The sequence below is a fragment of the Sinocyclocheilus anshuiensis genome, unplaced genomic scaffold (assembly GCF_001515605.1).
Source record: "Sinocyclocheilus anshuiensis isolate Anshui unplaced genomic scaffold, SAMN03320099.WGS_v1.1 scaffold534, whole genome shotgun sequence".
In the NCBI taxonomy this organism is placed as follows: Eukaryota; Metazoa; Chordata; class Actinopteri; order Cypriniformes; family Cyprinidae; genus Sinocyclocheilus; species Sinocyclocheilus anshuiensis.
Window position 1 is genome coordinate 437,614 of NW_015547712.1, and position 13,370 is coordinate 450,983.

A 13,370-nucleotide genomic window follows, 5' to 3' on the forward strand; every position below is an offset into this window, starting at 1 on the left:
ACTCTCACACGTTACACACACACACACACTCACACGTTACACACACACACACTACACACACTCACACGTTACACACACGCGCACACACACACACGCACTCACACATTACACACTCACTCACTCACTCACTCACATATATTTTTATTATTATTTCAATATTTAAAAAAATATATATTATACTAATTTATACATAGTAATATACATATTAAAATAATTGTAATTATATAATTAAGCTAATTATTTTAATATGCATATAGCTTAATGATAGCTTAAATTTATTATTTTAATCATAAAGTAGTATGTTTTATAAAAATAATACAAGAAATACATTGTTTAGCTGTAATTATATATATTTAATATAAAATTTAAATGTATTTAAAAAACACACACACACACACACTATTTATTTATTTATTTATTTAAATGATACATTTTAATATATATTTTTAAATATATCAATAGCTGTTACTATTTTGTCATTACAGAAAAACACTATAATGTTCAGGATCAGATCTATTTTCATGTGACTGTGCAATGTTTTATGCGTTTTATCCGATGCTTACTTAATTCTGCTGTCCGTAGACGCCGTTGCATCTGGCCACGTACTTGAACCAGCCCGCCGTAGTGAAGGGCCTTGTAGAAAAGAGGGTCTCACTGGAGCTCCAGGACCAGGAGGGAAACACCCCTCTCCATGTGGCGTGTGAGCACGGATTCTGGGATTGTGCCAATGAGATGATCCACAACGCCTCGCCCAACAAACTCACCAGCGTGCTGGAAGCACAGAACTGGAGAGGTGAGAGTCCTCATATTCGTTAGTGAACTGAACAGAGCTCTACTGGGCCTCGCTGAGTGTGTAAATGGTCCTGCAGCGTTTGTGCTCCAGACATGACTGATTCCTCGGTGTTTTGTTGTAGCAACTGCATAGCATAGCAACATGCTCAAAACACCCTAGCAAGTGCACTGTAGCCTAACATGCACAGATAAAGATACAGAATCTATTTCTGTGTTTTTCTGGCGTGTGTATTGGGAAGAGTCATCTTGAGAAATGCAGTCACACTTCTGTGACGTTGGTTCCTTCTCTTGTGTTGATTCTGACTGGATCATGAGGTTTTTTTAGTGAACAGAAACAGTTGTGTCAGAACAAGGAAGTTGGAAGCAAAAAGTGCCCTGGAGATTTTCCATGTTGTCATGAACTTCCAGTATCAGCGTTTCATAACGTCGTCTTCATCATTCAGTTTTCTCTTCAAGTCAGCTACTGTCTCATTTGTGACCCTGGAGCACAAAAGCAGTGTTAAGTTGCTGGGGTATATTTGTAGCAATAGCCAAAAATACATTGTATGGGTCAAAATTATAGATTTTTCTTTTATGCCAAAAATCATTAGGATATTAAGTAAAGATCATGTTCCATGAAGATATTTAGCAAATTTCCTACCGTAAATATATCAAAACTTAATTTTTGATTAGTAATATGCATTGCTAAGAACTTCATTTGGACAACTTTAAAGATGATTTTCTCAATATTTAGATTTTTTTGCTCCCTCAGATTCCAGATTTTCAAATAGTTGTATCTCAGACAAATATTGTACTATCCTAACAAACCATACATCAATGGAAAGATTATTTATTCAGCTTTCAGTTGATGCATAAATCTCAATTTCAAAAATTTGACCCTTGTGACTGGTTTTGTGCTCCAGGGTCACATTTTAGGAAATGTATTCTGACTACTTTTTAGATTACTACTTTTATCAGACTTGCTGAATTGATAAAGCATAGAGAAGAAATACATTACATTTTTGGATACCAACGTCATAAAGTGCATTAAACATTGCATTACACTAGGGTTTTCCAAACTGGGCTTAATAAGAGCTGCAGTGGGTTTGCGAGTTAATAAAAGGCTAATAATTCATTAAATCATAAAAATTTAAAATATGAATAATTTAAACACTTAAACACTACAAATAGAAATATTTTAGAAATATTAAGTTCCTCAGAGATATTTCAAGTAGGCTAAATATTTTATTTTTTAAGGGGATTTTTTAAGTTTGGCTGAAAAAAAAAAACTTTTGCATTATATAAACAAACATTAATAAACATGCAAAAAAGTCTTCCAGGTTTGAAATAGTTTTGTCCAGACTTCCAGAATCAGCAGTTACTGGATATGTTGATGACGTTAGTGTTTCACAGCTATACATCAGCAGTGTTTAGTAACTTGCATAGTTATTGTTTCAACCTCTAATAACTTAATAATAACTTCAGAGGTGCATTTTACCCTCAAAATCAGAGGCATGGCTTGCAAAGTTATTTACATGACATTTGTGAATATAGTCCAAGCTAAATTGTTTGACACACAGGATTTTAAGAAAGAAAATTAAAAGGAAAAAAAGAAGAATTAGGAAGAATCAGTAAATTATGAATATGTAATCATGTAATCCAAAAAAACTAACTGTAATGTGATTGAGCATTTTAAGATGTAATATACTCTAATTACAAGTACATCATTTTTAATAACTAAAAATGACTAAATAGTACTAAAATGATTACAACTAAAAAAAAAAAAAAATTATAAAGCTAAATAGAAATATTTAAAAAAGCTAATAAAATTGATAAGCACATAACAATTGCTAAAACTAAAATGAAAATGTAAGAAAAAAAAATTAAAACTGAAAATATAAAATAATAATAAATAATATAAAATATTAATAAATACTACAATTGTATATAAATATTACTAATGCTGTTTATATTGTCTTGTATAATGAGTGATAGATTGTCTTGATTATTCATGTGCATGAGTACAAAAGTACTCAATATAACTAAAATTATACAGCTAACTGTATCCTACAGAAACTAATACAAATGACAGAAGCACATAACAGTAACAAATTAAAAAAAGCTGCATAGAAAAATGCATATGCAAAATGCAATTCATAACACCCTAGCAATTGCGTAACAACATGCTCAAAAACACCCTAGAAACTAATTGAAATAAGTTTGTTGAAATATTAAAATGACTAAAAGTGAAATAAAAACATTCAGAAACATGGTTCGCAAATGTATTTACTTGACCTCCGTGAATATAGTCCATGCTAAATGGTATGACACAAAGTTGGATTTTAAGAAAGAAAAATTAAATTAGAAATTAGGGAGAATCAAGAAATTATATATTTACTGCCGTGAATAATATGTAATCATGTAATCCATAAAGTAACTGTAATCTGATTATGAGCATTTTAAGATGTAATATACTCTAATTACTAGTACTTCTTTTTGGAAACTGATTACTATAATATAATCAGTTACTCCGCAGCATTAGTATATTTATGTAGCGTATATGTTTCTGACATCAGAGTTGATACTACTATATTATATACGTGACCCTGGACCACAAAACCAGTCATAAGGGTCAATTTGGTTTGTTATGATAGGACAATATTTGGCTGAGATACAACTATTTGAAAATCTGGAATCTGAGGGAGCAAAAAAATCTAAATATTGAGAAAATCATCTTTAAAGTTGTCCAAATGAAGTTCTTAGCAATGCATATTACTAATCAAAAATGAAGTTTTGATATATTTACAGTAGGAAATTTACAGAATATCTTCATGGAACATGATCTTTACTTAATATCCTAATGATTTTTGGCATAAAAGAAAAATGTTTAATTTTGACCCATACAATGTATTGTTGGCTATTGCTACAAATATACCCCAGCGACTTAAGACTGGGTCCAGGGTCACATATTAATGGAGGTATAATGAGATATGGGCTCTGCTGTTATTGTGCAGGTCTGACGTGTCTCCACGTGGCTGTGCTGCACAAGCATCATCGTCTCCTGCGGCTGCTGATGAAGAGCGCTGTGGATCTGAACATCCAGGTGAGCTGCTGCAGCTGATCTGTTGTGTGAAGTGAAAGCCTTTAGTCTTGTGACCAAACGTCTGTCGGGTTTCCCCTCAGGAGGGGACGAGCGGGAAGACGGCGTTACACGTGGCGGTGGAGCTGCACGACGTGCCGGCGGTGAACCTGCTGCTCAACAAAGGGGCCAATGTAGACGCTGCCATGTTTAACGGCTGCACCGCGCTGCATCTGGCTGTGGGCCGACAGGACGCCGCCATCGCTAACCTCCTGTGCCAAGCTGGAGCCGACAAGATGATCAGAAACATGGAGGACGAGACGGCCCTGGATCTAGCCGATGGCAATGATGATGTGAGGAGACCCAAATTACATTATTATTAGTGCTGTCCAACGATTAATCGCATCCAAAATGAAAGTTTTTGTTTACATAATATATGTATGTGTACTGTGTATATTTATTATGTATATATAAATACACACACATGCACGTATATATTTCATAAAAACGTTATTTTTATATATTAAATATATTTATTTATAATATAAATTATAACTAAGTATTATTAATAAATATGAATTTATTATTCATAATAAATTATAATAACATTAACTTTATTATTTGTATATATTTTAAAATGAATCATATTAATTTTGAATGCTACTATTATAAAGACTTAAATGTTTAAACTTATTTTTAACATTTGGTATGTTTAATAATAAATATTTAATTAAGTGTTATTTAATTAAGTGTTATTAAGAAATACTCATTGATTATTAATAATTAATTATAATATTAATCTTATTATTTGCATTTTATAATGAACAATAACAATAATTTCCATTAAAAAGTACAGTGAGTTACAATACGATGTGCAATGCCACAACATTTTATAGTTTTATAAATATATTAAAAAAATTAACCTTACCAAACTAAAGCTGAAGTGCCAAAGTACTCCTAACTAAAATTACTAAATAGTACTAAATTATTAAAATTATTCATGTTTTATAAACCTAAAGAAAAACGTTTAATAAAGATGACAATAGCACATAATAGCGCATCTAAAAATACTGCATAACATGTTCAAAAAAACTCTAGAAACTAATTGAAATAAAAGTTGAAGTTGAAATCTGAAAAAAAAAATTAAGCTAAATAGAATAAAAATATTAGTAAAAATGACAAACAAAACAAAATTAATAAAATTAAAGCTGAAAAGATAAAAATATAAGTTAAGAATAAAAGAAATAAAACTATAAACAAAATATGAATAAATTCTATAAAAGTGTCTAAATAATACTAATGTTGTTGCATAATGAGTGATAGATTGTGTTGATTATTAGTGTGCATGATGTGCAACGATGTTCTTATTGAATTCAGGGTTTTAAAGTCAGCATGAAGTCATAACTGACCCTGTGCACTGTCACTGTTTTACTGTAAAGCAGCATACAGTAACTGCATTTGCTCGGTAAGCTTTGCATTAGAAATGGGATGATGTGGTCACCGTTTCTCCTTTTGCTTTTGCAGATTTTGGCCTTGTTCCCCTTCGACGACATTCAGATCATGGGCAGGACTGTCATGAGCTTCTCCTGAACATGTCCGTGGCATGTTCTTCAATTTTGAAAAACTGATCTGAAGTTGCAGGACTTTGGTCTTAATGATGTACAGCTTTTGGAAAGTGCGTCTGCGTGTAACCCCATCTGTTTATGTCCAGCGGAGATCGGGCTGGTTGTGCCGCAGTAACAGCTTGGAGTCAGGGACATGCGGACGTAACTCGTATTGTATGTAGTCTGTTGAAAAACCTTCATGTCAAACAACACAAATGCATTCTGGTCTATAATTAGCGTTATTTGATGTTTTGTAGCAATACAGTGTAAACAAGATGAGCAAATGAAACACTGCTTTGCAAACGTGTTTTCCAAAAAAAAAAAAAAACAGGTCATAGTGCCAATAAAAGTAGTTTTAATATTTACGTGCAGCGTATTCTTTCTACTAAGAATGCAAGTGCTTTTTAATGAGAGCTTTTTTGAGTTATCTGGGTAGCATGAACATCTGCCAGCAACTATGATGCTTACTACACAATCATATCATTTGCATTTTGGTTTTCAATGTTAAACGCTGCGTATAACACAAACCAAACCGACGCTGGCGACAGAGTCATGCTCTGGAGTTTTTAAGAGGAGAAATGTGCTGCAGTGCTCATAAGTATTGATACTGGAAAACAGCAATGAGCAGAACACACAGGAAAAGCCACAAAAACAAGCTCCTGGTAAACTTGTAAAAAAATAACTGCGTGTGTGTGTGTGTGTGTGTGTTTCCAATCATGTGCCACATCAATCTTCATAATCCTCATAACTTGCCAATAATGTGTCCCATTCATGTAAACTCAGACAGGTTAAAACCCGTTTCCACTTCATGTGAAACGAGTATATTTTCTTGTAAATGAATATTCATTTCCTTTCTTTCCTGTACAGCATATGATTGCCATCATATTTAGTGACTAAATATAGCATTAAATGCTGACTTTTAGAATAAAAAATTTATTTTAAAGTAATTCTTTTTTTTTTTTTGCAAAATTAAATGTTTTTTTTTTACAATATTTGATGCTTATAAATATTTTTGTTACTTTTCTAATATAGCAATATGATTTTTGAGAAAAATAATGAATTCATAAAAATAATAACGAAGCAGCTGATACTAAATATGCATGCTAGTAAATTTACAATCTTCTAATGTTTAAGGTTTTATTTTTTTTTACATTTGTTATACTCCATACTAAATATTATAAACGTTAACAAAAAGTATAAATTTATTTTCATTCATAAATTATAATAAATGTAAATTTTATATATTTTGTAATTAATAATTATTATAATATTAAAATCCATTAAGAAGTACAGTAAGTTACAATGAATGTGCAATATTGCAACACTTTGTACAAATTTTAAAATATATTTTAAAAAATATTTAATATTTTGGAATCACACGAGTGCCGAGAAAACAATTTAATAATAGGAATTTGAATCAGGTTTAAAAAAAGAAAATTTCAAGAGAATTAGCTATAATTATATGTATCTTGAGCTCTAATATATTCATTAAAATATGACTGTATACTGTATTATTGCAGTTGTATTTGGTGACTAATTATATAAATAAATGCATATGTCAGAAAAAGACATTAATATTGTTAAGCAAAATTGTCTAAATATATTTGATACTTCTAAATATTTTTGTTACATTTATATTTTTTTCTCAAATATGACAGTATATGATTATTGAGAAAATAGCTTACAAGTAATAAATTAATAAAAATAATGAAGAAAAAAGCAGTAGTTAAAACTAAATGTATCTCCTAGTAAATTTACAGTCCTCTAATGTTTTTAACATGTATTTATGCATACATTTAAGCGTTACAATAAAATATGCAATATTGCAACTTTTAAACCATTTTATGAATATATTTTAACAATATTCAAATTAAAACGCATAATATAAAAACAACTAAACGCTCAAAGTAAATGTGTATCCTAGTAAATTTACAATCTTTTAATGTTTTAAAATTGTATTTTTAATATTTGGTGACTAAATACATACTTTCTATTAAAACGTTTTAGTTTTACAATGAGATGTGCAAACGTTTATAAATATTTTAACAATATTCAAATTAAAACGCATAATATAGAAACAACAAAACACTCAAAGTAAATGTGTATCCTAGTAAATTTACAATCTTCTGTTTAAAATTTTATTTTGAATATTTGGCGATCAAAACGTTTTAGTTTTACAATGAGATGTGCAAAAGTTTATAAATATTTTAGCAATATTTTAAAAAAAAAATCACAGAGAAGCAGATATTATTATAATATATGTATTTCTAAAAATATATTATGATGCGTTGCAGTGTCGCCTGACAACAGAGGGGCGCTACACATTCCAGCGCATTGAGAATCTGCGCCGAGTAAATTTCAAATTAAAAGCCCCTCATGAAGCATAATGAATCGCCCCGCCCACAAACCCAAAGACATTTTACTCTCTGAACTGTGTCAACACGACTGTTAGGCAATAAAACCTTGAAATATTTACCGAAGCCTCGTAATACTAAATCCAAGAGGAAACTATACGGATACGTGAAGGTGTGTCTCCTTTCGCAACCGGAAGCGCTGCGGTGTGTGTGTTAACACGTCGTCAGTCCAGAGGAACTCATGAATGAAGCAGGCCGAGAAGTTTTCGCTCAGAAACACTCGGGATTTGTCCGGATCCTGGATGTGGATGGTTTAAATCCTGTCCGAAGGCTTCATCGATACATGTTCGGCGCGGGAGCCCGTCTGGAGAAGTCTGAGCGGCTGTTTTAGGGAGTTTTGAAGCGCTGGTGGAAAATGCCTCTGTTTGCATGGAGGTACTGAGACATCACAATAACACTTAAACATAACATCTCTAACGTCAGAATCACTTTTAATGCAACACTCTCGGACAGCTCTTTAACACTGGCATGAAGCATTAAAAAAATCATATCTTCTGTCTGCTTTTATGTAAAATTACTTATGTAGGCTATCAATACTGCTTTCAAATACATGCTGTTCATTTGAACTATCTGTATATCAAAGAATTTTGAAAAAAAAACAATAATTGATAATTTTGCAGCAAAGCGGCATATTTTCATGATTTCTGAAGATCATGTGACACTGAAGACTGGAGTAATGATGCTGGAAATACAGCTTTGATCACAGAAATAAATGACATTTTAAAACATATTGACATAGAAAACCTTTATTGTAAATTGTAATAATATTTCACAATTTTACTGTATTTTTAATCAAATTAATGCAGCCTTGGTGAGCATAAGAGACTTCTTTCAGTACATAAGATATAATTTTTTTTACAGTCTCTGTAAAAAAACTGCTGCTCTATTTCGTCGTCGAAAATAGTTTAAAACAAAGACACAGCGGAACTCGTTTACGAATGAACTGTGTTTTTAAACGAATCTAGTGAGTCAGTGATTCATGAAAAATTTTGAACGTGCTCCTAAATTTTTTAAGTAAAAAGAAAAGTAAGCTTAGAGCCCTGTTTACTATGTGTTTTTAACCACCACATATATAGTTGAGCTCCAGTTTTAAGTGATTTAATCTGCTAGAAAAATGAGTATTCAGTAAGCTGGGAGAGCCGTGGAAATTCACTGATCAGAAGGTGTGGAAACTGCTGAATGAAGTCTTTCAGAGACGCTTGTTGAAGTCTGTTAATTACAACGCTTTGACTTCACATTGTGACGCATTCCTGGTTTAATGAAGCGCTCAACTGGTCTAATGGGAGGTGTCGGGTAACACAGGTGGAACAGGGGTTAGTTTGTGGCGTCCTGAGCTCTGAACACAGAGCCGTTCTGTTGGAATGGGATCAGACCTGCTGGATTCCAGGAATGCCGAATTCACGCGACACACAGGAACGCTTCTGTGACCGGAGCGCTGAATTATGCAGTTGCACCTGATTTCTTTTCTACAGACTCCTGTGTTGCATTTCGAGCAGGTTTGCAGATGTGTGACAGTTTTGATTTCCTCCTTTGGTTTGGTTCAGTAAAGATAAGTGGACATGTGTACTGTAGCGAGAGTAATGTATGATATTTTCTCCTCAGTTTGTGTTGGTGTGCGGCGCTGTGCGTTCTGCCGTCTGTGTTTGCCGACGCTGACGACGCTTCGCTGCTGGGCGGCTGGCAGGACGTGTGGCTCTTCCGCTTGTTCCTCAATGTTTTGGGCTACGCCACCATCATCATCCCTGGATATTTCCTTATCAGCTACTTCAGACGAATCAACTATCTAGAAACAGGTTTGTTGAAGTAACCTACCCTGAGCACACTGTCGTTTCCAGTCAAAAGTTTAGTTTTCCCTCTTATCTCCACTATAATTTTTTTCCCACTATATTTTTTTCTACCACTCATTATGTCCACTATAATATTTGTACCACTTATTTGTTTCCTACTTATGTCCATTGTATTTTTTTAAATTTTGTTCCTAGCTATGTCCACTATATTTTTTATTTTTTCCTACTGATGTCAAAAATTATAATTTTTTTACCTGTTATTTTTGAAACTTATGTCTGCCATAATACATTTTTTCCCTCTTTTTTGCTATTTATGTCCCCTGTAATTTTCCCCCCACTTATTTAATCCTACATTTTAAAAGTATTTTTTTTTACCAGTTATTTTTCCAACTTATGTACACTATAATTTTTTCACCTCTTCTTTTTTTCCAAGTTATGTCCAATATATATATATATATATATATTAGTGCTGTCAAATGATTTTTGTTTACATAATATATGTATGTGTGCTGTATATTTATTATGTATTTGTAAATACACACACATGCATGTATATATTTCAGAAAAATAGGTTATGTTTATTTATTAAATATATTTATTTATAATATAAATTATATGAATATAAATATAGACATGTAAATACATGTAAATATTTTCAAAATATTACTGTATGTGTGTGTATTTATGTATATATAATAAATATACACAGAACACACACATATATTATGCAAACAAAAACTTTTATTTTGTATGCAATTAATCGCGATTAATCGTTTGACAGCACTAATATATATATATTTTTTTATTTTATTTTATTCTTTTTTTTCCTTTATGTCCACTTATTTTTTCCTACTTATGTCCACTATAATTTTATACAAGGTTGCTTGCATCAATTTCATTCTCTCTCAGTTAAGCGATAAGTTTGTATTTCGACCTGAACATAGTTTAAAGTCATCAACACAATATTAATGTATGCATTATTGTAGCAGCAGCTGCCGTGTTCAGAAACTGACAGTTTACAGAAAGTACTTGTCACACCTGATTCTTGACATACTGCTGATGTTTGTGCAGGTCGTGGGCTTTGTTTTCCTGTCATAAAGACGTGCGTGTTTGGGAATGAATCTAAGACTGGACTGCTGGATGATGCTTCGCCGGCGGCCAGAAATGAGTCTGAATCCAGTTCATCTGCTCCACAGGCCGTCAAACTCTTCTTCTGTGCTGCTGGACTCCAGGTTATTCATTCATTTGACACACACATTTAACTATATGCACAAGTTAATAGTAGAGAAAGCACTATTAGAAAGCAGTATCTGCCGATACGATCACCGATACCGATCTTTTTAAAGCCTTCTTTTTATAATTTATAACTATTTATAGTGATACTTCAATCAGGATTTTTAGACATTTATTCAGGGCCTGAATTTCATTTTTGAAAATGGGGGGAATTCCCCTCTTAGGTGACTCTTGTGAGAGGAGAAGCAGCTTTCACACAGGAGTCTGCTACTGATCCGTGGCTGTTTACCACAAACCAACATTTATTCCAACATTATAATCATTCCATTATTTTGATTTAAATCCAAACATTGTCACTGAAAATGCTTTTTCAGCATTGCAATTCTTTTTTTACACAGTACAGTAATGCAATCTTTCACAGACATGTTTAAACACAATAAATATAAGCAACACATCATTCAATGCTTTTTACTTTTGCATTTACTTCTAGATTTATATATGAAGTTGCTCAAGCAAGTGGCAAAACATTTAAACTACTTTTCTTACATTATCACAAACTTACCATTGACAGAAATAGTCAGATCTACTGCCTTTCCTTTTGCATTGAAATCTTTATTACAAGCAATCCTGCGGTTCATAAAGAACTTTGTTTTCCTACCTCCAGGAGTGCATCTATTAATGTGTGCACAAGTTAATAGTCTTCATGTGTTCAATAATATCTAAAATATATATTTTTATCGATATATATCTATATCTACAATGCATACATATATATTTTGAAATTCCCATTTTTCTCAGTATTAATTCTCAGTAGATACCCACTACTATAATTGCAGTTTTTAAAATGTAAATAATATGAAGAAGTTATTTTATTTTTAATACGGTGTGCACAAGTTAAGAAATGAATAGTCTTTTAATAGTCATGTGTTCGCAATAATATCTACATATGAAGAGTTCATTTGCAAAAACCGATAACTCTATTTTTTTAACAATTTTCAAAAATCATGTTTTTTCATTGTGCATTCCAATTAATGTCAATCAAACTGCAGTTGGGTTATTTTGATTAGGTAAAAAAATACAGCAAACACAATAAAAACCTGATAACATAATAAAAAACATGATTTTTGAGTTATCTGCATTTGCAAATGACCTCTTCATATATCAATATCTGTATATGTTTTGCTCTCGTGCAGGCGTCGTACCTGACGTGGGGTGTTCTTCAGGAGCGGGTGATGACGCGCTCGTACGGTGCGACCGAGGTGAAAGGCAGCGGCGAGCGTTTCAGAGACTCTCAGTTTCTGGTGTTCATGAACCGCATCCTGGCGCTGACGGTGTCCGGTCTGTGGTGTGTCCTGTTCAAACAGCCCCGTCACGGTGCGCCCATGTACAAATACTCCTTCGCTTCACTGTCCAACATCCTCAGCAGCTGGTGCCAGTATGAAGCGCTCAAATACATCAGCTTTCCCACACAGGTACAGCACTGCATTCTGGGTAAATGAGCTGTGTGGTAAAGCAGGTTTATTTTATATAGCACACACTATCATCGTCATCATAGACAATGGTGATTCAAAGGTCTTTACATAAAAAGGATTTAAAATAATCATAACAGATGATTAAGAAATAAAATTAACAATAAAAAGTAAAAACTAAAAATTCTAATATGCTCATTGTTCAATAAGTATACAATTAGATGTGCGACATTTTTCATTTTTTGACAGTATTTTCCTCACACACTCACCCAAATTCTCATTTCCATAAAGAATTTATGCAACATTATTACAGCAAATATTACCAACGATGTATGTATATATATATATATATATATATATATATATTTCCCTGTGTTACCAACGATGTATGTATATATATATATATATATATATATATATATTTCCCTGTGTAAAAACCATATCATGGGTTGCACAATATATCTGTGATCATATCGGTGATAGACAATATTTGCATTTCTTTGAAATATTAGCATTGGTCTATTTACGCTGATATGGAAAGCAGATTATATCAGTGCTTTATTTTACCGATTCAAATAAAACAATAAATAAATAAATTATTAGTGAGGTTTCAAGCATGCTAAATGGTTATCCATGGTTTGTATGATGAACATATTATCATATTTTGATTCCTGGTTTCACTTGTACCAAACATTAAAATTATGCATTGGAATTTTTGTGTGAATTTCTGTAAACGAAAAACATATTAAATAATTTCTTAATTAAAATAAAATCAATAATATTAATCTTTTAATTTGTTTTTCATTAAACTGTGTGCACAAGTTAATAGCCTTCATGTTTTCACAATATAATTTTTTTTTTAATCTATTATCTATTATTTTAGATATTTTACAATTATCTACATTTTAATGTTTTAACTTATTTTATTATTTAATTAAAATCACCATGAAGGAAGTACAGCATATTTTATTTATTTATTCATTAGTTAAAAAAAAAAAAAAAAAAAAATTATT

The 13,370-nt window shown here is 31.9% G+C and overlaps 2 protein-coding genes across 2 annotated transcripts in view; both read left to right on the forward strand.

Moving 5' to 3' along the window:
• Nucleotides 1–5,819, forward strand: part of LOC107704051 (NF-kappa-B inhibitor epsilon-like) — a 20,592-nt gene extending 14,773 nt beyond the window's left edge. Inside the window, exons 3-6 of the mRNA XM_016506889.1 lie at nt 583–793; nt 3,786–3,874; nt 3,955–4,203; nt 5,375–5,819. Of these exons, the coding sequence (XP_016362375.1) occupies nt 583–793; nt 3,786–3,874; nt 3,955–4,203; nt 5,375–5,440 (615 nt within the window). The 3' untranslated portion in view covers nt 5,441–5,819. The remainder of the gene's footprint in view (nt 1–582; nt 794–3,785; nt 3,875–3,954; nt 4,204–5,374) is intronic.
• A 2,038-nt stretch (nt 5,820–7,857) lies between these two features.
• LOC107704052 (adenosine 3'-phospho 5'-phosphosulfate transporter 1-like) overlaps nt 7,858–13,370 on the forward strand; it is an 8,614-nt gene continuing 3,101 nt past the window's right edge. The window contains exons 1-4 of the mRNA XM_016506890.1: nt 7,858–8,243; nt 9,471–9,661; nt 10,727–10,887; nt 12,082–12,360. Of these exons, the coding sequence (XP_016362376.1) occupies nt 8,224–8,243; nt 9,471–9,661; nt 10,727–10,887; nt 12,082–12,360 (651 nt within the window). The 5' untranslated portion in view covers nt 7,858–8,223. The remainder of the gene's footprint in view (nt 8,244–9,470; nt 9,662–10,726; nt 10,888–12,081; nt 12,361–13,370) is intronic.